The sequence below is a fragment of the Sturnira hondurensis genome, unplaced genomic scaffold (assembly GCF_014824575.4).
Source record: "Sturnira hondurensis isolate 20B ecotype Veracruz unplaced genomic scaffold, ASM1482457v3 Scaffold0000648, whole genome shotgun sequence".
NCBI classification, from domain to species: domain Eukaryota; kingdom Metazoa; phylum Chordata; class Mammalia; order Chiroptera; family Phyllostomidae; genus Sturnira; species Sturnira hondurensis.
In genome coordinates, this window is record NW_028073279.1 from 1,072,987 (window position 1) to 1,099,137 (window position 26,151).

Below are 26,151 nucleotides of genomic sequence, written 5' to 3' on the forward strand. Positions count from 1 at the left end.
GCGTGGATTCCCGGGGACGGGGAGATGCGGGCAAACGAAGCAGAGCTAGTAAATGCTGTGGTGTAGACGTCGCAGTCTGCCCCCTTTTTCAGTGGAATCAGTGGGAGCCCTCGCAGATTTTGATTCCCCACTCTAGAACAGGGTAAGTGATTTTAAAACAGCCCCCCTACCTGTTCAAGCCGTACATTTCAACGGCAATCGTCCACACTGAAACGAACTTGATTTGGGCGGTGCTGCTGTACCAGCGAATGAGTCGCTGCTGGCCACTGTCTTTATCCTCTAGGGGCCGCAAGCTCCTTCTCCTCCGTAAATCACCTGGGGAGTTTTACCTGCCTGGCCTGAGTTTCCAGCCTTGGTTTCTAATAGAAAGTGCGTTTCCGCTCCACACCGCGGGGCGCCTGTTGGCACTGCCCTTGCATCCTCTTGCTCACCACCCGGTAGATTTTGGGGACGTCCAACTGAGGCTTGAGGGTTTCCTGCTGCTGCGCGCGCGTTTGCTGCATTCCCCCTGCCCACCACGTATCTGTGGGAGTTGGTTTGTTGTCGGTTCCTGCAACTGCAGGGGTCCCGGAGCTCTTTGTGGCTGGCCTTCCTTGGCTTTGCCATCAGATATGCCATCTTTTGAAAAGAAATGTGTAGGGGTTTTTGGCGTTTTTTCGTTTTGTTTTTACCTTTTCCCTCTGATCGCCCTCACCTAGAATAATCTTCAAAAAAATTGCAAACACACCAGTTAACACATCGTTGGATGTTTACATAGTTCTTCCAGGATACTTATCTCAGTGACCACGGAATGTGTGTTAATGATTAAATCATTTAAAGGCTAAAGTTCAGGCTGTTTGTGGGCAGCTAGTGGATGTGGCTGTGTAAATGCCTGGGCAGCAGCAGCAAATCCCACCGAGCTTTGCTCCCCAACACTGGAGAGCAGATTGCCCAATTTCACCCAATCTTTGCATCAGAGAACTTGGAGAGGGTTAGAATTATCTAGTCAGTGACTCTTCCACTCTCTCTTACCAAAAGTGTGCACTGAGGTCCAGAACAGCCAGCAATCTGAGAAGGTCACAAGCCAGGAAGAGACTTATCCGTGTCAACTTGTAATTTTTTTTTAATTTCTACTGCGTTAAAAATAATAAAGAATATGATTACACGAGTCCTTCTTGATCAACAGCAGCACATTATATAACGAGTGATTCTCTTTCCAAGTTTTTATTATTTTATTTCTTGCCTAAAGTTTTTAACTTTACTTCTGCTTTTCTCTCCAAATGCGACTTTGGTCTGGCTTTGTAAATTGATCTATGCATTGCATATTAAAATAAATTTCTAGTATTTTTCTTTTATAAATAATCTTCCTTTTTCTTAAATTTTTTAAATTAACTTATTTATTCTTAGAGAGAAGGGCAAGGAGAGAGAAAGAGAGGAAGAGAAACATCAAGGAGCGGTTGTTTCTCTGTGCTCCCCATTGCAGGCCTGACGGGCATCCCAGGCATTTACCTTGACTGGGAATTGAACCAGCAACCATTNTTTTATTATTTTATTTCTTGCCTAAAGTTTTTAACTTTACTTCTGCTTTTCTCTCCAAATGCGACTTTGGTCTGGCTTTGTAAATTGATCTATGCATTGCATATTAAAATAAATTTCTAGTATTTTTCTTTTATAAATAATCTTCCTTTTTCTTAAAATTTTTAAATTAACTTATTTATTCTTAGAGAGAAGGGCAGGGAGAGAGAAAGAGAGGAAGAGAAACATCAAGGAGCGGTTGTTTCTCTGTGCTCCCCATTGCGGGCCTGACGGGCATCCCAGGCATTTACCTTGACTGGGAATTGAACCAGCAACCATTCAGTTCACAGGCCAGGTGGGTACTCAGCCACTGAGCCACACTAGCCAGGGCTATTCTTTAATTTTCATTTAAACCTAAAGGATTCGAGTGTAGCATGGAAAAAAATCACTATTTCAGGAAGAATTTTAAATTCTGAATTTCTTAGATTTGCAAAATTTGGTTGGCAGTGTTTCATAGATTAACAAATAAAAATTAAAACCAAGTTACTCTTGGTGAAAAATTTTAAAAGTTTATATTCGAGAAATGGGAAAACCTATTTGAAGTGCAGTTTAATTTAGAAAAACACAAGCAATGTGGCAGGACGGCTGATTGCCCATGTTTACTCAAAATAATAGAGTTTACTACATGCTAGGTGTACTCTGATATACTCACCATGTGCTGCTGCTGTTAATCTTCATAAGGATCCTATGCCAGGGGGTATTGGGCCCATTTTACAGATAAGGAAATTATTAGTTTTCCTAATAGAATAATGCCATGTATATTGCTATTGGTTCCTCTAATTTAAGGGCATTTGACATATTTCAAATTGTAAGCAGATACCTTGGTCATAAAATACATAATCCTACCTTAAGGTTAGTTGAATTTCATATTACTAACTCAGGCTTTCTATCAGAATAATAAAGTACATTCCTAAGAAATTAAAGCTCCTTTCTGTGAACATTTCTTTTTTTTTTTTTTTTTTAGAATTTATTTATTTATCTTTAGAAGGGAAGGGAAAGAGAGAAAGAGAGAAGCATCAATGCATGGTTGCCTCTCATGAGTCCCCTGCTGGGAACTGGCCTGCAGCCCAGGCATGTGCCCTGACTGGGAATTGACCCGTGATCCTGTGGTTCACAGGCCTGCACTCAATCCACTGAGCTATGCCAGCCAGGGCTTTCTGTGAACATTTCAAAGGGTGAGGTGAAAAGGATTGTATAGGAAGGAAATGAAATATCAAAGCAACATCTAGGGTGTAGCACTTACTTGGGTTCTAGCTCTGCTTTTGTGTGACCTTGACGATTCTCTTAACCTCTTAGAATGTTTTCCCATTCATAAAGTGAATGGGAATTTTATTTCTACTTCTGCATACAGTGTTAATAACTGTTGCTTCTCTACCCATTGTGAAAATAAGTGTATCAAAGGATATGAAAGATGTGCTTTTTAGAGGAAATCAGGTATTGCACGGTTTTAAGAGTTAATCATAGTTGTAGTTTGTGTGTTATATTCTTTTTACTATACGTTCTGACCTAGCACCTGTATTACGAGGCAGATCAGGACTCTGTGGGTAGCTGAGGGTGTTCAAACACAAGGAGCACAGATTGGATCCTGATCAGTCATAACGGCAAAAACTCAGTGGGGAATAAGATGGCCAGAAACAAAGTAGAAGACAGAGCTGTCAAGGTCATGGCTGTCTCCTTACAGGCACCACAGGATAATATGATAGTTTGGGTCCAGGCAGGGTATCTTCTAAATCCAGTATTAAGTATGAGTCTCCTCCTTGCTTTGTTCTTTTCTCCCAATTTAGCAAATGTCAAAATGTAAGGGGAAAATATATGTGCTAGATATTTTTGACAGATTCTATTTCAGGGCAATTTTCCTTTTATTATTGCCACAGTTTTTTGAAGATAGTGGTGTCTGTTGGTGAGCAGACAGGTGTGAGGGCTTGAAAGAAATGAATAGGTAGGAAATGGGTAGATACTAAATGTGGAAAAAGAGCTTGAAATCCTACACAGTGTGTGTGTGCACGTGTAAGAGAGTGGGGGTGTGCAGGAGCTGGCGGGGCTGAGGCATTTTCTCTCTGCCCTTTGTGTTCTCTGAGGTTAGCGCAGTGCCTCCCTTACAGCTAATGTTCAAAAACCGAATGTTGAATGAATGACAACCAATATTTGGTGTTAATGTTTTGTTTGAATCATTCTCTCCACTGTGAACTCTTCGGGGCTAAGGATTTGTTTTTACAATCAGAGTCCTGTAAATATTGTTTTGATAACTCAAAGATAATTATAGAACTTTAGAGTCGAGAATATTTTAATGAAAAAGAAATTGGGAAGGAGAAAATAGGTGGGAGAGGAATAATGGTGTCAACATTGGCCAGGTTCTGTAGTTGATGCTTGCCATGTCTCCACCCCTGGGTGGGAGCCCTGACTTTAGATGAAGAGGCTCAAAGAAGTCAACTGCCTTGCCCAGGGCCACGTAGCCAGTAAATGATAGAGCTGCCGTTCCTACTGACAGCTGTCAGATTTCAAAGCCCACACATTTCCTAACATGCTGAAGACAGAAAGAAAAAAAAAAGCAGGGTTCTTACTTCCAGAATGGAAAACTCTGATCTAGACAACTTTTTCCTTGTTTTATTTTCTTTATATTCTCAGTTCCTTGTCTAAGAAATGCCCAGCCTGAGTGAAGACAGAAGCACAGTGGCGAGACTGCAGAGTCGCCTCTGCACAGGCCTTCTCACCCTCCGAGACCGTGGAGCTGCCCCACGAGCTGCTCTTAGGTTTAGGCCTTTTGCCTGCTTCTGCCCCGTCTTATTAGAAGGCTGCCCTTCGGGATTATGTCATTGCTAAACAGCCTCTCAGCAGTGGAAACTGCTTTCTCCTCTGTGCTAGGTACTATATATGTTAAATCATTTGAAAGAAAGACTTTTAAAATGACACAACTTTGGACTAATTACATTAAGAACTTTCCATGAGTAACACCATCAACATGTGTATGATCACCCTCCCCCATACGTGGAAAGACATCTTATAGTTAGCATGACTCTGTTCTGCGTAGCCCTGTGCTGAGCTTCAATACAGTAAGAGTCTGAATTCTTTCATCTCCAGTCCTAGTTTCTGCAACTCTTTTTGGAGAAAGACTCTGAGTTTTCATTTTAACATTAACAGTGGTAGAACAGAAAGGTAGGAGAGTAACTGGAAATTACTCTTGTAATTTATAAAAGAAAGTTTGCAAAGCAGTGTTTTAGTGTTCAATGTTTTTTTTCCCCTTTTAAAGAGAATGAACTTCATAGAGCCAAGTGTTTTGGATCGATAAATCCCAAAAACTTAATGCTAAGAGGAGAAAGCAAGCAGCAGAATCAAGTACAGTGTGATCCAGTCTAAATAAAGTTTGAACCCTGGCTGGTGTGGCTCAGTGGGTTGGGCATCATCCCACAAACCCGAAGGTTGCTGGTTTGATTCCTGGTCACGGCACATGCCTGGGTTGTGGGCCAGGTCCCTGGTTGGGGGTGTGCAAGAGGCTACTATAGATGTTTCTCTAACACATCAATATTTCTCTCCTTCTCTTTCTCCCTCCTTTCCCCTCTCTCTAAAAATAAAGATCTTTAAGAAAATAAAGTTTGAAAACATGCAGAAAAGCATAGCATCTATTGTTCGGTAATACAGTCACCTGCGGTAGTGGATAGCATCGTGCCTGGGGATGATGAGCGCCGAGTGTGTGGCAGCCCTGCCGCATGGAAGGGTGGGGCAGGGATGGGTCGGGGGATGGGTACCAGAGCCCTGTAATATCTGTCATGTTTTAGGTTTTTAAGATGTTAAGATTTGTTAAAGGCGGGTGGGAGATGAATGTGTTTGTTATAGTCTTTGTAATTCTTTATGTATGTGAAATAATTAATAATCTAACAAAAGAAGATCTACTTATTTAATGGTAATAAAACTTACACTAGCTCCCAAAGTTTCTGAGATATGCACCCCAGGCCTATACAGAAGGACACCTATGCTACTCATTGTATTGCGCCTATCCGGACGTTTTTGTTTGCATGTTTGATTCCCTGTTGAAGGCCTTGAATCGCTACAGGAAGCAATATGAAGTATTTTGCTTTGTAGCTGAAGGATTGGTAAGATAAAAGGTTTTTAGACATGAAATGAGATCAGTGGTAAGCTTGTGATTTAAATTGTCATTTGAAAAATTGTTTGACCTGACCCTCCAGGGGGAAAAAAAACATAGTGATAGCCTAGATACAATAGGACAATACATTAATTTTTTTTCTTAGTCTCTAGATCACCATGGCGACTGGACAGAAGTTGATGAGAGCTGTTCGAGTTTTTGAATTTGGTGGACCAGAAGTGCTGAAATTCCAGTCGGATGTTGCAGTACCAGTTCCAAAAGACCATCAGGTGGAAATAATTACTTAAAAATAGGCAATAATTACAGAGCGTGCGGCTCTAGCACATCAGATTAGCATTCGAAAGAAGCAGACTCACGGTGATTGTAAAGACATTGAATTAGGACACAGTTTACACTGCTTGTGAGCCCTGACAGAGATAACATCATCCTAATAGTGAAGGGGATGGAAGGAAAGAAGTAATGTCTCGTTTTAAGGGTTTTTTGAAGTTGAGAATCACCTGTGCAGTGCAATGGTCGGCCTTTCTGAATGGAGTCACAGGTAGTTGAGTAGTTATTCTACTACAGATTTTCCTGATTTTTATTTTTATACATTAGGAAAACAATTTCCTTCTCTATGCCTGTTTTCCATATATGATTTAAGAGACTTTAAATGTAGAGCTTAATCATTTCCACTAACTTTAACAATATACTTTTTCAGTAAAAATTATGTATTTTTATTACTGCACCTTCCATGGCTCCTGAGTCTGATTTCCTTAGCAAGCCTTAGGAGAGTTTTCACAGTCTAACCATAACCTATCTTTATAGATTTATTTCTTGTCACTCCTTCTCAATAGATTGTGCTGTAATAACATCAAGCCTTATCTGTTTTCTCCGTGAGGCCCTTTTGTTCCTTCTGTCTTTGCACAAAATAGTCCTTCAACTTGAAATTCAAGTTTTCTCCAATTCCCAGAGAACTTCTGCTCATCCTTTAAGGACTGGTGAAAATACACTTTCTTTGAAATGCCCTTCCTTGCTCTTACAGCAGAAGTAATTCTGTGTTAATTAAGGCAAAATAAGATTCTGTAGTAGATGTAACCTCAAAATGTCAATAAATCAACAATAGAAAAATTTTTCTTATTCACGCAATTCCAAAATTCTGAAATGTTGGTGGGGAGCTCTCCTCCAACAGTAGTTTAGGGCCCCAGGCTTCCTCCAACATGTGGCTCTCCCGCTGCCGGCACTTGTCCTCTGAGGCCCCATCAAAGGGCAGGAGCAGTGTGGGTGGCCAAGCAAGGTCCTCACGGGTCAGGCCTGGAAATGGCTGTCCTCACCTCTGTCCACGTTCCCTTAGCTGAAACTCGCTCATTTGGCTACTCATAACTGTAAAGGAGCCAGGAAACTATAGTTGTCCTCTGTACCCAGGAGGAGGAAATAGATTTTATGAGCTCGTAGAGGTCTCTGCCACACATCTCAAGTATTTCCATCACGGTTTTCTCAAAATGGTTTTAATATTGCACATAAGCCATTCTATCTTGTAATTTTATTTATATGTGGGTTTGCAAAACTGGAATGTGAGCCCACGGAAGGCAAGATTGTCCCCTCCATTTTTATAGCTTCCATCACCATCACAGTCCTAGCGTAATGCCTGAATGCTTCTTGTGAATTATTATGCTGTCATTGCAGGTTCTAATCAAAGTCCATGCGTGCGGTGTGAACCCAGTGGACACGTACATTCGTTCTGGTACTTACAGCAGAAAACCACCCTTGCCCTACACGCCGGGTTTGGATGTGTCCGGGGTAATAGCAGCTGTTGGAGACAATGTATCTGCTTTCAAGGTATCACATTTTTTAATTGTTTCTATTTCAGCTTCATATTTTTCTTAAAATATTTTAACATAGTTTTAAAATGTGTCTGTATTAAGTATTACACAATTTCTGACACTTAGGGGACTCCTCTAGTAACAAAGAAGTTACCTTTTAGCCAAAGGCCTTGTTTATTTGCTTTGTTGAGAATAAGTACAGGGTCATTTCTGTATCTCCACATCACCACAGAATGGGATGGTGAATCTTTTAACAGAAATATGTAAGGGAAGAAAACAGGAAAATTATATTGTTTTCTCACTCTTGATAATACACAAACCAACATAATGTTTTTTATCCTCACCAGAGGACATGATTACTGATGTTTGATAGAGGGGAAGGGAGGGAGAAAGAGGAGAGAAACAATGTGAGAGAGAAACATCGATTGGCTGCTTCTTGCACACGCCCCAACTGGGGACAAACCCACCACCCAGGCATGTTTGATCAGGAATCAAACCCAGGACCTCTCAGTTTATGGGATGACACTCCAACCAACTGAGCCACACTGGTGAGGGCAAAAACCAACATAATTTTCAGTACTTTTTATCAATTTAGTTTCACACAGCAAAGGGAATGTAATTCTTTTGGAATAATAAGTAAAAATGAAAAAATGCAAGGCCGCTATACATTTTCTGAGCTCCACCTCAGACAGAACAAGGTGATGGAGTCGATCGATGGAAGTGTTATGATCAGGGCTTTTGTTATTTAAGTGCCAAAAGACTTTTAAAGCAGAGAGAGTATATTTATGTTCTAGCATCTTTCCTCATAATTCCTTGACCCACTCACCTTTGGCCACTCATTTACCACAATTGGACTGAGACAGAGATGATTAACGGGGCCCCTGCACAGGAAGACAGGCAGATTCCTGCAGCTCTCCCCTCCTCAGCCCGTGGCAGCCTGGCTTCTGCCCCCACGCTCCACTGAGTGATTCTTGCTAATGTCACTAATGGCATCTGCATTGCTGGAGTTAATGGGCCCTTTTATGTCATTATCTCTCTTGACTTCTCTGTGACATTTGACTCTCAGTCACTTACTTTTTCCTAAAAAAAAACTTTTTTCTGCAGCTTCTGTGACATGTTCTCTTGTTCTTCTCCTCCCCCTTTCTTTCTGAGCGTTCTTTTTCAAAGCTCCTTTTCTCTGGATGCTCCTCAAATCTCGGCCTTGCCCAGTGCTCCCAGTCCCTGCTTAGACCTGTGTGTTTTGTATTGTGTACCTTCGTCATGACGATCTCATGTACACCCATATTTCCCATTGTTGCATGGATATCTTTTGCTTAGAATTTTTAATATAAATATGTCTAAATATTTTATTGAGGCAGTGTTTTAAGCCCAACCAAATACTAATCAGATAGAAGAACTATTTTCTATTCTTACATAAGGGGCATATTGAGTCTCTTAGGTAGTGAACATTTTCCTAATATTCAGGCTGTTTTTCTTTTTTAAAAATTTTGTTATGGCGTAGCTCAGTGGATTGAGCGCAGGCCTGTGAACCAGAGGGTCGCGGTTCAATTCCCAGTCAGGGCACATGCCTGGGTTGTAGGCCAGTTCCCAGCAGGGGACTCATGAGAGGCAACCATACATTGGTATTTCTCTCCTTCTCTCCTTCTCTCCCTCTCCTCCCCTCTAAAGATAAATAAATAAAATCTTTAAATTTTTTTATATTTTTTGTATTGAATAAACACTTAAACATTTTTCTAATTACAGTTGACATTCAATATTTTATATTATTTCTGCAATATAGCATAGTGGTTAGAAATTTATATAATTTATAAAATGATCCCCTAGGTAAGTCTAGCTACTAAGCTTGGTAGCCACAGTTAAATGGTAGTGGCTGTTTAAAATTCAATATTAACTTAAAGAAACAGTTCCTTAGTCACACTAGCAACATTGCCACTGCTCACTAGCCCCAAGCTTCTGGTGGTTATGCTGTTGGAAGGTGCAGAGGCAGAACATCTCCCGTCCTCAGAGAAAGTAGTGTGGGAGTGCGCGGGACCCACGTGGTCCATCTCCAGAACTTCTTACTGAGCGTGTCTAAACCCGAGCTTGTCTTTTCTTGCTTCATCTCTGCTCCTCTCTCCTGTGACTGTTGGTGACTTCTGGGGTTTGAGGCTTATCTCTTTGCTCTCCCTCACTCAGTTCTCCCTTACTAGAACTGTTTTCTCTCTCTTTCCCCTTCTACTCCCTGTGGTTTAGGCTCTTTCCTGGCCCCTCACTTGGACTTTTATAATAGACCCTTACCTTACCACCCGCTGCCCTTCCTGTTTGAATCTGCCCTTGCTCTGTAAGGGCATTTTGTAAAATGTAATTCTGATTGTTTTACAATTAATTCTTGCATTCATTTTGTGTAGATTTCAGGATATTGTTGAAATTGCTTATATTATAAAAGAAGACTGTTTTATGCTCTCGCTCACCTATCTTTCCATTCATATCTCCTATTCGTTTTCTTCCTGCAGTTTAGTAATAACTTTTTGTTCTCCCCTGTACAGCCCATGCTCTTTTCGTCTCTGATTCTTTGTTCATATTGATTCTTCTGCTTGGCAGAATTAAACTGAAATTTATCAACGTGGGTTCAAGGGATTTTACACTCCACCTTTCATTTCTATTCTTTTTATATCTCCAAACAATTGCATGCCATATGTTGGACTACTTAATTCTTTGCGAGTGAGTGCTGGCTTCTGTCTTCCTGCCACTATTTTTTTACTTAGTTTTCTTCACTCACAGCAGCTCTTCTCACTTCTAGTTTTTAAACTGTCTGCCCTTCAACACCTGCCTCAAATTTTAACTTCTCAGTGAGGGTGTTCTTGACTCTCTTAACTTAGAAGTAATTTCTTTATTTTTCTTGTGTCTACTTTTAATGGCTCATCACATTTACCTTGCTTTGTGGTTATTTCTATGTTACTTCTCTTTTCTTTGAGTTCAGGATGCTTGATATTAAAGAGAGTGTCTTGCTACTACTGTCTTTCACAGAGCTCAAGGTAGTGCTTTCTGAATAGTGGGTTCTTGGTAAATGTTTGAATTATACCAAAATTAATGCAACTTGTTTTTAAGCTGTAAAAGCAGGCTTAATCTTTACATAGTCACATCTGACCATTTACAGGTGACACTGTTAAGCAACAATGCTTGTCTTCGACTCCTAGATGCCTTGTGAGTCTTGTTTGCCTGTGCCTCATCGCAGACTGCTGTTACTTTTCCAGATCTGTTCATTATAGGACACATTTAAGTATGCTGAGCATTATTGTCTTCATGCTTTGCTTATTTCAAGGAATATTTTTTTAAGGAAGAGAAGTTAGGGCAGGTGTGTGTAGTGGGCAGTGTCATTTCCCGGGTGTGCAGGTCGCATCGGGCAGCCCTGGTATGCTTATGCAATGCCTCGTCCCACCCTCATTCACACATCTGCTCTTCAGTAGTGAGGGCCATGTGGACGTTTACTGATAGTTTGCCGTTTCTGGTGCTGGGACGAGTGAAGGCGCCAGTCCTGGCTCATCCTGCTGTCGGGACCAGGCATAGTGTTCTGCTTTTGGTATAAACATGACAAATGAAATACAGAGGTGAAGAAATCTATGGAAAGGATTTAGAACAGGTAATTCCTGTGTGAAAGAAACATTCCTTTTTTAAAATCTTTGTCTGATGTATGTGGTTTTTTTTTTTTAAAGATTTCATTTATTTATTTTTAGAGGGGAAGGGAAGGAGAGAAGAACAGAAATATCAATGTATGGTTGCCTCTCGTGAGTCCCCTGCTGGGAACTGGCCTGCANGACTACTTAATTCTTTGCGAGTGAGTGCTGGCTTCTGTCTTCCTGCCACTATTTTTTTACTTAGTTTTCTTCACTCACAGCAGCTCTTCTCACTTCTAGTTTTTAAACTGTCTGCCCTTCAACACCTGCCTCAAATTTTAACTTCTCAGTGAGGGTGTTCTTGACTCTCTTAACTTAGAAGTAATTTCTTTATTTTTCTTGTGTCTACTTTTAATGGCTCATCACATTTACCTTGCTTTGTGGTTATTTCTATGTTACTTCTCTTTTCTTTGAGTTCAGGATGCTTGATATTAAAGAGAGTGTCTTGCTACTACTGTCTTTCACAGAGCTCAAGGTAGTGCTTTCTGAATAGTGGGTTCTTGGTAAATGTTTGAATTATACCAAAATTAATGCAACTTGTTTTTAAGCTGTAAAAGCAGGCTTAATCTTTACATAGTCACATCTGACCATTTACAGGTGACACTGTTAAGCAACAATGCTTGTCTTCGACTCCTAGATGCCTTGTGAGTCTTGTTTGCCTGTGCCTCATCACAGACTGCTGTTACTTTTCCAGATCTGTTCATTATAGAACACATTTAAGTATGCTGAGCATTATTGTCTTAATGCTTTGCTTATTTCAAGGAATATTTTTTTTAAGGAAGAGAAGTTAGGGCAGGTGTGTGTAGTGGGCAGTGTCATTTCCCGGGTGTGCAGGTGCATCGGGCAGCCCTGGTAAGCTTATGCAATGCCTCGTCCCACCCTCATTCACACATCTGCTCTTCAGTAGTGAGGGCCGTGTGGACATTTACTGAGAGTTTGCCATTTCTGGTGCTGGGACGAGTGAAGGCGCCAGTCCTGGCTCATCCTGCTGTTGGGACCAGGCATAGTGTTCTGCTTTTGGTATAAATGTGACAAATGAAATACAGAGGTGAAGAAATCTATGGAAAGGATTTAGAACAGGTAATTCCTGTGTGAAAGAAACATTACTTTTTAAAAATCCTCGTCTGATGTATGTGTTTTTTTTAAAGATTTTATTTATTTATTTTTAGAGGGGAAGGGAAGGAGAAAAGAACAGAAATACCAATGTATGGTTGCCTCTCGTGAGTCCCCTGCTGGGGACTGTCCTGCAACCCAGGCATGTGCCCTGACTGGGAATCGAACCGCGATCGTGTGGTTCGCAGGCCCGAGCTCAATCCACTGAACTACGCCAGCCAGGGCTGATGTATGTGTTTTGATTTTTTAGAGAGAGGCAGGGGTAGTGTGGGCAGGAAGGGAGAGAGAAAAATACATCAGTGTGAGAAAGGAACATCAATTGGTTGCTTCCTAAATGTGCCCCAACTGGAGATCAAACCTGCAACCTTTAGGTGTACCGAATGATGCTCCAACCAACAGAACCACCTGGCCAGGGCAGCACCTTACCTTTTGTTTTTTCTCCTTAGTATTTTGAGCAAAAATGGTTTTATTAAATGCCATTTACTACATGATCTGAGCAAATTACTGAATTTCTTTTTGCCTCAATTTTCTTATTTGTAGAGTGGCATTAATTCTAAAGTAGGGAAAATAAAAGTACTTACCTCTTAAGCTGTCATGAATATCAAATTATATAATATTCCTAAGACACTTAACACAGTGCCTAGCACAGTACACTCTCAATAAAGGTTCCTTATCATTATCATCATTATACCATTCTGGAGGCTTGCTTTCCTTTGCCTTTTTCTAGTACTCATTATTTTCTTCTCACTGGTTCCCCTTAATAAACTACTTAAACATTTCAGCAGTTTAGAGTTATTTTTGTGAGACCCTAAGATGTAGGAAACCATATAAATACTTATTTCCTATAATAAAGGTTGCATTAAAAAGGATTGCTGCCCAGAGGGATCACTTGATAAGTTATGTAAATGTCCAAGTACTGTGTTGTACACCTGCAGCAAATGTGACATTGTATTTTATTGTATTGTATTTGAAGAAAAAAGTTCAGAGGGATCATAAAAAAAGATCGTGCCCATTTTGATGTCATTTTTAATCCCTGACACAGACATAAATGTACTGCTTCCCCCAGAAAGGTGACCGAGTTTTCACCACCAGCACGGTCTCTGGGGGCTATGCAGAGTTTGCTGTCGCAGCCGAAGACACTGTCCACAGGCTGCCAGAAAAACTGGACTTTAAACAAGGCGCTGCCATTGGTGTCCCATATTTTACTGCTTATCGAGCTCTGCTCCACAGGTAAGAACGCTCCGTCAACTGAATAGTGGACAGCAACGGAGGGCCGTGTTCATTGCTTTTCTTCCTACCATCTGTCTGTCATTTCGGGGTACCGTTTAGTTAGCATTCAGCTTTTATGAAGTGGAAACTGCTAATATGAGAGATTGTTCTAAACCCTGTAGATACAAAAAACAACAAAACACTGTCTTTGTATTCAAGATGCTCACAGTCTGGTGGGGGAGGTGGACGTAGGAGAGATAGCAGTTACATACAATATGGAAAGTGCAGTGACAGAGGTGTACACAGGGGTTTATGGGATCACAAGGGATGTGCCTGTGGTGATGAGGTAGGTCTTCCTGGCAAGGTGCAAGGCTTGGGTTATGTCAAAGCTGTGTTTGGAGATGATCAGAGGGAATTAGCCTGGGGAAGCAGCTGGGAGGGAAGAAGGCATTCTGGACTGTGGGAATAGCTGGTTTGTGGGGGGGAAATCATGGTATCTGGGACAGCTGTAGAAATTTGGTTTTGGTGGCTAGAAGATTCTAAGGCAAAGAGTGTCAAAGAATAAGTCATCTCAATGCCTGTTAGCTGGCATGATAACATGTGTAGGTTTCAGATTGTGACAGCCCGATTGTAGAGCTGTACTGTTGTTCTGTGAGGGATCTGGGGTCACGAGGTGTTTCATTCAGGAGAGGGAACGATTTGTGTTCTGCTGATGTCACTTTGCAGCTGTGTGAAGGATGGACTTGACCACAGGAAGAGAGGGGATGGGAGGGTCTTACAGGAGTATCGTGGGGGCAGAATATTTCTGGGCCAGATCAAGGATCATGAGACAAGAGGTGGACAGGAAAGGACAACTATTTAGGGTGTAAAATCAGGAATATTTGGTGACTGCATGTGTAGATTTAGGTAAAGGAAGAGCTTAAGAATACTTCCAGCTTTGTAGCCTGGCTAGTGTTTACCTGTGACAAAGAAAAGGAGAGAAATGTTTCAAAGGGAAGCTGAGTTCAGTTTTGAACTTGAAATTAAGACAGACATCCTAATTGAGAAATCCAGCAGACTGTCGGATAAAAGGGTCATGCACTTGAAGGCTGCAGGTACACATTTGGGAATATCAGCTTGTGGGTGAAAGTTGGCAAGATGAAAATGATTGAAATCCCTCCGGGAGTAAGAAGAACAGTAGAATGAAAATAGAGTGAACATCAACGTGCATTGGTGTGGTGAGAGGTAGTGGACAGAGTCCCAAGAAAACCAAAAAGAGTGTATTCCAAGACCAGAGTGCAGAAGTCATGGTGTTCTCTAAACACCTGTTTAGCTCACGGGCTTGGAAGACAGAAGGACCTGTCTTGACCTACTACCGGCTATATTATCTTCGTCAAGTTACTTCTCTGTCTCAGCTTCAGTTTACTGATTTGAAAAACTAACAGCACCTACCTCGCAGGGTATGGCAAAAATTAAATGAGGTAATACAAACCTCCTAGTATGGAGCCTGGCACAGATAAGTACTCGTTCAGGGTGGGCGGTGTTAGGGGCAGTAGTTGGTTTTACTACCAAGGAGGGAGACTAGCTGTCAGATGCAGCAGTGAGGTGTGTTTAGGAAAAAAGTAAGAGTTGGGCTTAGCAATTAGATCATGGGTGACTTCGGTCAGGTTGTCTTCAGGGGAGTGGCGGGGCAGGTGCTGGTTGAGTGGGTTGAAGAAGGAAGAGTGTATCAATTTCTTGCATGGAGACTACTCATAAAAAGTGGGGGGAGACAGACAGGAGGGGGTAGAAGAGTGCTTGAGGAGAGTGTGGGAACAAAAGGGTGTTTGTAAGGATGGATAAGACTTGTTTATAGTGTTTATAGTTGACCAAGGGTCTAGCGGAGGGGGAGAGACGAAAGGTTTGGGGAAGTGGGGGAGGGTGGCATATGGAGCAAGATCTTGCATAAGGCAAGATGGAAAGGATTTAGGATGTATGTAGAGAGATTGGCTTCGAATATTGAAGGACAGACAGCTTATCCGTCCAACCTAGAAGGTATAAAGGTGGTATAATTACGGAAAGCATGTGGGGAGGGAGGTGCAGTGTTGGAGGAACTTGTGTGATTGCCTTGCTTTTCATGACTAAGAAGGAGGCAAGGTGGCGCCGAAATGTACATTGTCATGTGATTTTTTTCCAGTCTTAGCCAAATTATTAAGGAAGTTAGGTTTTAACATTAACTCGGGGCTGTAATATTGGTGGCAAAATAGAATAGTGCAAAGGAAGGGAAAACACTGGAGAGAAAGAGAAGTTGGGGTAACCCGCCACAGGGTCCAGGCTGTCGAGGGGAGGAAGTGAGGCCAACAGCTGCAAGGGGGCAGAAAAGGATCCACTGAGAGGGAGCAGTCGCTGTGAAGTTGGAGGAAAGGTTTGAATGCAATATGGGTTTACAGGGTTAGGATAGGAGGTTGTTGTCCTAGTACTGTGGCCTGATTGTTTCTCAGGTAGGACAGTTGGAGGTGGTTACTAGGTTTAGCCCTCGGAGAGAGCTGGGAGAGAGTGGCTCATGTGGAGGAGAATTCAGGAACTGTGATGCAAGGTTTTTGCCTGGTGAATGTTGAAATACCCTAGACTGGGGCTGGCTTTGGGGTGGAAGGAAAATTGTATGTGCCAGGTACTAGTTTTCATTGACTGGGAGGGAGCAGGGGACAAAAGTTTGGAAGGCTAGGCCAAGGGCTCAGGCCCCTACCGTGAGCCCTAAAGAGCTAAAAATAAAAAATCTGGTAGGGTCTGAAACTCAGGGATGAGTTTCAGTGAAGTCCAAAGGCAATCTGCTGGCAGAATGCCTTTTTGCTGTGGGAGAAGTCAGTTTTTTGTTCTTAAAGCCTTCAACTGAATTAGATGAGGCCCATCCGTATTATAGGAGACAATATGCTTTACTCAGAGTCTACCAGTGTAAATGTTACTCTTATCCAAGAAACACCTTCACAGAAACTTTCAGATCAGAATAATGTTTGACCCAAATCTGCCTCCCTGGCCCAGCCAAGGTGACGCATAAAATGAGCCATGGCATTGCCTCCACACAAGGATAGAAGGATCAGAGCAGTGGGGATGGGGGGGTGCGCCCCCCGCCCCAGAGGATTCTCCACCCACTGCAGGCCCGGGGTTCAGGAGAAGGTGCTTTCCGTGTGTGAGGGGTTGTTTATAAGAGTTTTTAAAACATTCGTTGGGAAGTATTTCATATTCTATAATATAACATTAGTAATCCTGTTCCCTTACATTTATATTTTACCTTTTAAAATGCCAAAGTGTTTTAGTAATAGTTATCACAGTTTATCATTTGAAACACTTTAATTCAGTACCTTCCGTCCCCTCATCCCAAGCAAGAGGGTTGGAGAAAGCTGCGTTTCCTGCCCCCAGCTGCCACTTGCCGTTTGCCTCAAAGCTGCTGGCACACAGCCTTGAGCCGACTCCAGATTATTGTGTTCTCACCCCCAGACTGAACATCATGTCTGCCTGGCCACCCTTTTGTTCTAGGAAGCAGGAGATCCCCTCTGGGAGTCAGATCTGGGTCACACAACAGCTGCCGGCTTGTGATGCTAGCACCTGTCCGTCTGGAGTAGTAAAGGGGCCCCTATCTGTCTTACAGCACGTTCCTTGTTTTCAGTACATTAGAAAAGTGGTAGTGTGAACCAGAAGTAACACACGTGTGTCATTTCACCAGAAAATCTAGGCATTCTAGGGCTGACACAGGAACCTTTGTGACAGGATTTATTGTATTTCTTACATGCTATCATTGCTGGCTGAGTACCGTTTTCTGAAATAAGAGCTTGAAGTCTGGTGCAACCTGATATTTGAAGGCATGGAAAAGTAAAAATGTTTTCTTAAATAGTCTACCTGCCGTGTTTACCTGGGCAGTGCTCTATGTCACCGAATCAAGACTGGCTATAATGAACTTGTTTTGAGCTACTTTCCGTGGGAATCAGTGAGGAACTCCAGTCCCTCTGGCTTCAGCAATTGCACTTAACCTGCCTGCGGGGACTGCAGCCTCCCAGAGGAAGCACCGTGCCGTGACCCCGCATCCAGCACAGTGCCTGGCGCAGAACAGACTCCAGTAAACACTTGTTGAGTAAATGAAGGAATGAATGAGTGAAGGTTTTCTTTCATCTGGGGCTCTGAAGAATCATTGTTTGATCTTCTGGAGCCTGGAGACCGTCTCGCCATGAATGTCCTCTTTGGGCAGGTGTTAGCTGGACTGAGGGTAGAAGTCACTTGAGAATAATTAAAAATATGTGAGCTTAATTAGCTTTACAGTGAGATAATGAATCTATGCCTTCTTTTGCAGTGCCCGTGTGAAAGCTGGAGAAAGTGTTCTGGTACATGGGGCTAGTGGAGGAGTAAGTGTTTTTTTAAATGTATTTTTAAATGGGCATTCATTTGTGGGTTTCACACTTAAGTCAGTTTTACAAGCCAAATTTATAAGTGTAGTCAAGGGTGTATTTTTCCTTTATGTAGTAAAGCTTCTTTAAGTTCTGTCTTCTGAAGGTGATTCCTTGTCATTAGTTTAGCATTTCCTTATTAATAAATTCAACAGATTTCCCCACCAAAATGTTTATATATTAGGTTTTCACCAGTGTTGAGTGTGGACCAAGATAAACTGGCTTCCTTTTTGCCTTCAAGTGGCATATGTTGTAAGACTATTCATTTTGAGTTTTAAACAGTTCTTTCAGGTGAATATTAATTCTGTACTTTCTTACATAAAGAGTTAAGGTTCATTAAAGAGTTACACATGTTGCCCTAGATGGCACTACAGAGCCACACCAAATTCTTTGTCCGTTCTATCTCCCTCCACTGCCTGCCTGCTGCGCTTTGGTGACATTCATGGAGTACAAAATATACAGCTGTTCTCTCTTTTTTTTTGTAAGATTTTATTTTATTTATCTTTAGAGGGGAAGAGAAGGAGAGAAATATTAATGTATGGTTGCCTCTCGTGTGTCCCCTCCTGGGAACTGGCCTGCAACCCAGGCATGTACCCTGACTGGGAATTGAACCCTGATCCTCTGGTTCACAGGCCTGCGCTCAATCCACTGAGCTACACCAGCCAGGGGCTTACAACTGTTCTCTTAACACCACAACTCATGCCTTAAAATGGTAATAGGAAGGTGAGAGTAGTGAGTACCCAGAACTTATAAAATAAACCCTTTAGTGAAGTCACCCAATGCAGAGCTGTTAGAAATTTCTTCAAGAAGCTGGCTGCCAACCTGCCTTTGAGGAGCTTAGAGGAAAAGTTAGAGCTCTGAGGGCAGAATTTAGCAAGAAGTCCATATGACCTTTGTCCTGCAAGTAGAGTGTTTAGGAATTTTGGAGACGCGGGCCAGGTGGCTCACCTTGAGGAAGGTGGTTAACCCTTTCAGAGCACTATGTATTCTGGACAGTAGATTGTCTCCAGAATAGTAAGAGGCATTCTGCACTTGATCTTAGCCAAAAGGACGAGAAGCGATATTAAGTGGCATTCTGAATGTGTGAATTTACCTTTGAAGGTGGCCAGCTACTACAGAGAATTCAGTCCATTGTTTGGTGCCTTGGATAGATGCATCACAAGGTTCCACACTCAGCTTCCTGTGGACCTCAAATACATCTGTTCTGAAAGATTTCACACATCAGACTCTTGACTGTAAAATGCCAAGATTGTTCTTACGGGGCCTGAGAAGATGTGACAAATATACCTTGTCAAGAATTCCCATTGTTTACCTGCACCAAGAGGCTATTTTGTGGTTGAATTTAACCCTAAATAACTACAGGCTCTGTTAAACATACATTTATTTAAATCACTTTGGCTTTTAGAGAGCTAACCTTGTACTCTGAAATTTCAGTAGGAAGGGGAGAGAAAATCTCTTCATTTCCTTTTACCCTTTTGTAAAAAGCCCAGTCACTTCACCATGATTTTTTTTAAAGGCAAAATCTGCACTGTCCTCCTAGCTGGCTGAGTCTGTTAAATCCTTGGCTGGCAAGGACAGATCGGCAACCTGGTGTGGGAAGCACTTCTGACCCTCCCTGCCCAGTGGGAGGGAAGCAGTGCTGGGTTTTTCTTGCATCTGTTTGTACGTTCTGTTCTCATTTAATTCACATTCCTTGGGATTATGGTGAGTGTTTAAACTGATGTGCAACTTCTGAACACAGCTGTTATCTGGTCCGTTCGTGGGGAGTGCCCCGTTACAGTGTCATCAAAATAAATGGAAGAAAAGTGGTAGACGTATCTGTTGAGGGAGTCTGGTCAGTATAATTGTTGACAAACATAGAATAAACAGGGCCTTTAAAATACCGATTAATTGTCCCTTTACAGTAGTTAGTGCGTAAAGACACAAATTTACATTAGGTTTTAGGCTAAATGTGGTTTTATTAAAACGTCTTTTTTTTTAACTGAAATTTCTAATTGCAAATTAAGTAGTAAAAATTGACTTTGCTAACCCCATAGTGTCTGGTATTGTCACTCATCAGACAGTGAGTTCCATGTTGTTTTGCTTACGTCAAATTCCTTTCACAACCCAATTGAGTTCAGGCTTATCGTGCTCACCTGCCATCTAATCTTTACGGTCTGTCTCCGGCCTGGGAGTTGGCGATACTGTTACAAGTTTTAGGAGGTTCTGTCATCATTTTTCATTTTACTTCTTTTCTTTCATGCCCAACCCATGGTGATGTTGCCTTCCTCTACGTCAGTGGTTATCAACAAGGTGAAGCTCCAGCATCCCTGTTCCACGTCCGGGGACAGTGGGCAGTGTCTAGGGACCTCTTCACTTACTGCATCTGGGTAGCGGGTTCTGCACTCTCGTGGGTGGCGGTGAGATAGTCTGCTGGACATCCTGCAGTGCACAGGGTAGCCCCCAACAAAGGATTGTCTGGCCCCAAATGTCGATAGCGCCAGGGTGGAGAAACGCTGCTCTGACTGCGTGTGCCGTTTATCTCTACCATTCATTTAGCATGTAATCAAACGTGTATGGCCTACTATTGTATTTTAAATAATTGCTTATTTCTGTATTTCTAAAATGTTTTTATTTCTTCTTTATATTGTATTAAGCACATTTTTTATGGCAATCTAATAGCCTGGTTTATTTTATTTTTTTTTAAGATTTTATTTATTTGTCCTTAGAGGGGAAGGGAAGGAGAGAGTGAGAGAAATATCAATGTATGGTTGCCTCCTGTGTGTCCCCTGCTGGGAACTGGCCTGCAACCCAGGCATATGCCCTGACTGGGAATGGTTGTTTGGTTCCCAGGCCCACGCTCAGTCCACTGAGCTACACCAGCCAGGGCAAGGTTTATTTTTATTTTTTTCATCTACTCCCATGGTCATACCATCTGTAAACTGACAAGCCTCAGATTTATTATTGCCAGCCCTAAACTCTTTCCAGCGCACACCCGTATTGAGCTGATTACCGAACACCGCCATTTTGGTGAGTCATATACAACTCAGCATGTTCAAAGTGAATGCTGGATGCTTTCACAAGCTTGCTCCTCTCTACTCTTCCTCATCCCATTAATCTACCTAGTTAATCTGGCCAGAGACCTAGGAGACATCCTTGAGTTTTCTCTTTTCTTCACGTCCCGCAATCTGTGAAGAAGGCCTTTCAGTTTATCTATAAACTGTATCTGAATTTGTTATTTACCATGTGGAGATTTCTTATGGGAAGGTTGATGCTCTTCAGTCAGGTAGAGCAGTTCAAAAGGGTGGCAGTCAAATTGAGACATTAGTTGAGAATGATCATTATTATACCATGTGGGAGATAGCCAACGCACTCAAAATATCCAAATCAATAAAGTTATTATCGAAGATGAACTTTTCGCCAACCCAATAATATTGAGTGTCAACTGTAATTGACAAGTAAAACAGTGTAGCCCACCCCCCAAAACAAAACAACAGGGTCACGTTTTGTTTTCCAGGTAGGGCTGGCAGCGTGCCAGATTGCTAGAGCCTACGGCTTGACGGTGCTGGGCACAGCTGGAACGGAGGAAGGGCGAAACACTGTTTTGCAAAATGGAGCCCATGAAGTGTTTAATCACAGGGACGCTAATTATATTGATAAAATTAAGGTAAAATTTTTCTACACTTTTATAAAAGTAGAATTTTATTTCTTAGGGGACTGACTTTTTTGGTAAGTTCTTATTATCAGCCACTCTCAAAGTTGTTTCTTTGTGCTTTTGTTTTTATGCTTATGTATTTTAATGTTTTAATTTAAAAATTAGAGTTGTCTAATTTTAAACCTTCACTCTCATTTCTGTCTTGTTTATGTTTACCAAATAAAATTTAGCCTCTCAAGTCTTATAGCTGTAAAAATTTACTTTTTAATGGAAATCACAGTTTTAGTAAATTTATAGCTTTGTATTAGCACCTGTGAGGTATTCTGAGTATTTCTTTGGTACAATTTTTCCATGGAAGGTGAGGTATCCTCAGGTTACAACTGGATCTGTCTAGCCTAGGGAATCACATGTATTTGTTGACTGGATGCACTGGAGGAATAATCACTACCTCATCCAGAGTAGTAAGGTGGCATTCAGGTAGTTGTTGCATATATCCTGTTGCTGCAATAGAATTCAAGCAGATTCTGAAGTTCTCCATTTGTGCTCTAGTAGCAATTTACTAAACTCTGATTACTTTGCTAATTCTCAGACTACTTGCGAATGCTGAGAAAGAATTAGTTTTCCAGGTACTGATTACTGTGTAAACTAGCTCATTACAAATTGAGGAAAGGGTGAGTGAGAGTTTACCATTGAATCATCTTGCCAAAAAACTGAGTCAAGACATGCCTTTGTTATATGTCTAGGAAACCTAAAATTAATGGAGTGTTCACTCCTGATACCAGTTTCCAAGAATATTTACAAAAATGAAAAATGGTTAGTTGTTTTAAGAATATATTTTTGTTTTGCAGTAATCTAATTTTAAGACCATGAGGCTTCGTAGCGTCTCTTTCTTCTGGTTCTTTCTACTTAGTCTCTCTCATTCTCAAAAAACATTCCTTTAACCTTTTAATACCCCGCCCCCACCTTCTTTACCACTAAACTTCTTGGAAAAGTAGTTCTTACTGTCTTTAATTCCTTGCCTCTCATCACCTCCCACTGTAGTTTTGTCTCCACCCCAGCTTCTCACACTGCCAATCAGAAGTCACTGACAAGCTCCTCATGAGCAGTCTGCTGCTCTTGTCTCTGTCCTCATCCCATTTGATTTTCAGCAGCAACTGACCCTGCGCACACTTCCCACAAACTGGTTCTCTGATCATCTCTCCAACTGCATTTTCAGTCTTCCTCCTCTTCATATTACTCAAATGTTGGTGTTCTTCTGGCTTTTCCCTTGGTCTCTCATCTTCTCTGGTACTAGACCTCCAACCTGATCAGTCTCTTATACGCCCCGTGGCTTCAGTGAGTACCCATGTCACGAGGGATGTGGGTTTCCAGCACTGTCTCTGGCCCGATCTGCCTGCTGGACATTGCCTTCATCTGGTCATGCAAGACAAAACCCACATTTCCTTTTTTATTCCTATATTTTAATCACTGTTCTCCCTGCAGCCAACCCATCAGGTTGATCACTTCATTATATCAGTTTCATCTCTGATGAGCCTTTCAAATGTATCACTTTTTCTCTGTTCCCTTCACCATTGTGACTTAATTTAGACTTCATTTTCTCCAGCCTTCCCTATTGATAGCTGAGCTAATGTAGCCTTTTATTTTCTCCACTATCTCCAGAGTCATTTGGTTCTCCTTAAAAAAGAAAAAAAAGGAATCCCCCCCCAAAGGTCTCTAGAAATAACTAAAATGGGAGCTCCATGAGGACAGGAATGTTTGTCTCTCTTGTTTCCTGCTGGACTTCCAGCTGAAACAGTGCCTGGCACAAGAGGTAATGAACCCTTGCCCCTAAAATGCAAACCCTCTGATGCGGCATTCAGTGTATTTGCACAGTCTGTCCCAAATTACGATCTCCCCTCTCCTGCCTCTTTCTCTCTCCTGACCCCCAGACACATACCCCAGACCCGCTGGGCTGCCTTCCAGTCCTGACTCAGTCCCTGCATCGTCACTGTTCTCTTTTCTGTTTGGACTGCCTCTGCCTCGTGTGTACCTTCCTCCTGTTCTTCTTTCTTCCTTTTTGCTCAAGAACCTCCTATTCACCTGTGGGACTTTCTGTGAGCATTGCAGCTGATCAGAGTTGTAGCTTTTTTTTTTCATTATAACCTGCAGTTTGTTTCTGCTAATGTAGTACTGAGCTATTACATTGCAGCTATGAGTGTGTATTTCCCGTCTTTCTCCCTAGCTTTGTTTTGAGCTCCCTGTTTCCGTCTTTGAACTCCCAGTATGTAGCACGGTACCTGACACAAGTGTTTATTTTTTGTTAAAATGAAACGAATACAAGGTAGATATGTATAGCTTATTTGAGAGCTCCTTTTGGGTGTTGGGCGCTAACATCTGAGAGCCCAGATAAAAGAAGTCAGTGTGCCGAGCTGATCGTAAACCACTTAGAACAGAACTGAATGGGCACACAGAACAGTCCTGCAACACTGAACAGTCTGTTTGCTTTCGCTTTTTAATACAAATGGGAGCCCTGTAAGGGGTTGTTTTTTATTTATTTGTTGCTCTATGAAAATACATTTTAAATATAGGACATTTTCAACTAAGAAAAAAGTATTTTGTAGTCATGTTTGAGTCTAAGCACCTGAAAATTCTAAACAAATTTTATTATAGTCATTTATTTTGTATAAATCTTTATCATCTTAGATATTGTGACTCATACCTTGGAATTACATCATCACTCTATAATTAGATAATTTAAAAACTTGCATTATTAATCTTAAAAATGTGCATTTTATATCATTCAAAACATTTCTATAATATATGGGACAGTGATAACTATTTTATAGTCTTTTTACTTGTTTTCTTAAGTTTTCATCTTTTGTGTTATACAGAAATCTGTTGGTGATAAAGGAGTTGATGTTATTATTGAAATGTTAGCTAATGTAAATCTTAGTAATGATTTGAGCCTTCTGTCATACGGAGGACGGGTAATAGTAAGTATTCTTTTTTTTTTTTTACCACTTCGAAGTTTTATCATAACATAACACTGTTTTGCAGGAATCGTTAGCTGTATATGTGTTGTTCCTCATATAGGTTGTTGGCAGCCGAGGCCCTATTGAAATAAACCCACGGGATACCATGGCAAAGGAATCCAGTATAATTGGACTTGCTCTCTATTCATCAACCAAGGTAGGAAAGAGGTAACTCTGATGGGGGTCACTCGCCTGGTCAGGCAGACTGAAGGTTTAAGTAAATGCTAGACTTAGTCATCTGGCTAGATGTGTGCACTGAAGATTAGTCCCTAGAAGATCACTAGGGTGGCAGTATCATTTATTGTCCATGTCAGGACACTTTTGAGAGAGGAAGGAGGGGGTATTAGTAGTTACTGCAGGACAGTGTGTATATTGTAAACTGATGCTGTCTCAGACAAGTTGGACTTACGGTTACAATATCGAGAGCTACTTTTTCTGTTGTTCTGGACAAGTTGACAAAAGCCTCACTTTTGTGAGAAACTCTTTATGCTTTCTTAGATTCTAAAAATATTTAATGCTTCTGAAAATCAGCTCATGTTTCTCTACAGAAACCCCCTTTCCCACCTTTTTTTTTTATGCAGGAGGAATTTCAGCAATTTGCAGCAGCCCTGCAAGCTGGCATGGAAGTTGGTTGGTTGAGACCGGTCATAGGTTCTCAGTATCCATTGGAGAAAGTGGTCCAGGCTCATGAAAATATCATACATAGCAGTGGGGCCACTGGCAAAATGGTTCTTCTCATGTCATGATTGATTCTTTCATGCATTTTCTGTGTAATTAGAGGTTTCTTACTCCAGTTTTTCTTATACAGTCTTTCTTTAATTGGCATCCATTTGACTCAGTGAGTTTCTTATACTAACAAACAAGATTTGTCTTTAGAGATCCTGGATGTAGGGCGCACAATTTGTGTTATAGCTGGCAATGTTCTTCACACCTTTCACCTGTGATCAAGCAGTCATAGCAGAAAGCAGAGCATTGTGGTCCTTGGCATTGGGGTGCACGCCCGAAGTCTCTGAGGCTTGGTCATGGATTCCATACCTTTGACTAAAACATTCTAATGAAAAACAAGACAGTTTGATTTCCAAGCCTACTTCTCCTTATAAAGTTTCTTTTGTTCATGATTAGCCCAGAATTTTATTAGACTTTGAAGATTTTCTGGTTTAAACAAGATCCTTTGTCCAAATAAGTCTTCTCTGGATCAACAAGTCTCTTGGAAGGGCATGATAAACAATGTCCAGATACACTGGTTCATTTTCCAGTATTTATCGAAGTGTTCGAACATTTTGTTAAATATGTGTTAATGGTGGATTACCACTGATCCACATGTCCTGTGAGGACAGCAGCCTTTTCTGGGTGCAATATGATACTAGCTGCATATAGTCTCCAGGTAGAGACTTCTGGGCTGGTCTGATTGCAAATTAGATTCAGAATTACCTGTTTGTGCAATAGGGATGTGTGTTATATTTTTAAATAAATAAACTAATTTGACACATTAAGAATGATCTGCTTTTATTTTCTAATCTGGTGACCTGTGATGATCCTATAGGAAATGAAAAACTTAAGCTTTTCTAGTTTTGTATCACACTCACCTTACTTCACTTGTACATAGCTCCTAACAATCTCATCCTAACAGTGTCCTGTGCTGGAAGTCTTTATCTAAACTAAATAAAGAAGCAATTGCTTAGAAA

At 41.4% G+C, this 26,151-nt stretch overlaps 1 protein-coding gene across 3 annotated transcripts; it reads left to right on the forward strand.

Moving 5' to 3' along the window:
• Positions 1-13: 13 nt before the first annotated feature.
• CRYZ (crystallin zeta) lies at positions 14-26,151 on the forward strand. Of its 3 annotated transcripts, XM_037042275.1 has the most exons (9): positions 14-142; positions 5,799-5,922; positions 7,316-7,468; positions 13,285-13,448; positions 17,728-17,779; positions 21,318-21,467; positions 24,326-24,427; positions 24,528-24,623; positions 25,048-26,151. In XM_037042275.1, the coding sequence occupies exons 2-9, from the start codon at positions 5,812-5,814 to the stop codon at positions 25,210-25,212; spliced, it is 993 nt and encodes a 330-aa protein (XP_036898170.1). In that variant the 5' UTR covers positions 14-142; positions 5,799-5,811; the 3' UTR covers positions 25,213-26,151. The 3 variants fall into 3 exon arrangements, with proteins under 3 accessions (XP_036898170.1, XP_036898191.1, XP_036898180.1); XM_037042285.1 differs by lacking the exons at positions 14-142; positions 5,799-5,922 and having other exon boundaries at positions 7,389-7,468; positions 13,261-13,448; XM_037042296.1 differs by lacking the exons at positions 14-142; positions 5,799-5,922; positions 13,285-13,448 and having other exon boundaries at positions 7,353-7,468.

Bases quoted from the DNA above. Each gene is read 5' to 3' on its own strand.
- CRYZ (XM_037042275.1), top strand. From the start codon at position 5,812: ATGGCGACTGGACAGAAGTTGATGAGAGCTGTTCGAGTTTTTGAATTT. The intron at 7,469-13,284 runs GTATCACATTTT...TGCTTCCCCCAG, and splicing joins ACAATGTATCTGCTTTCAAG to AAAGGTGACCGAGTTTTCAC. The intron at 24,428-24,527 runs GTAAGTATTCTT...TTCCTCATATAG, and splicing joins CATACGGAGGACGGGTAATA to GTTGTTGGCAGCCGAGGCCC.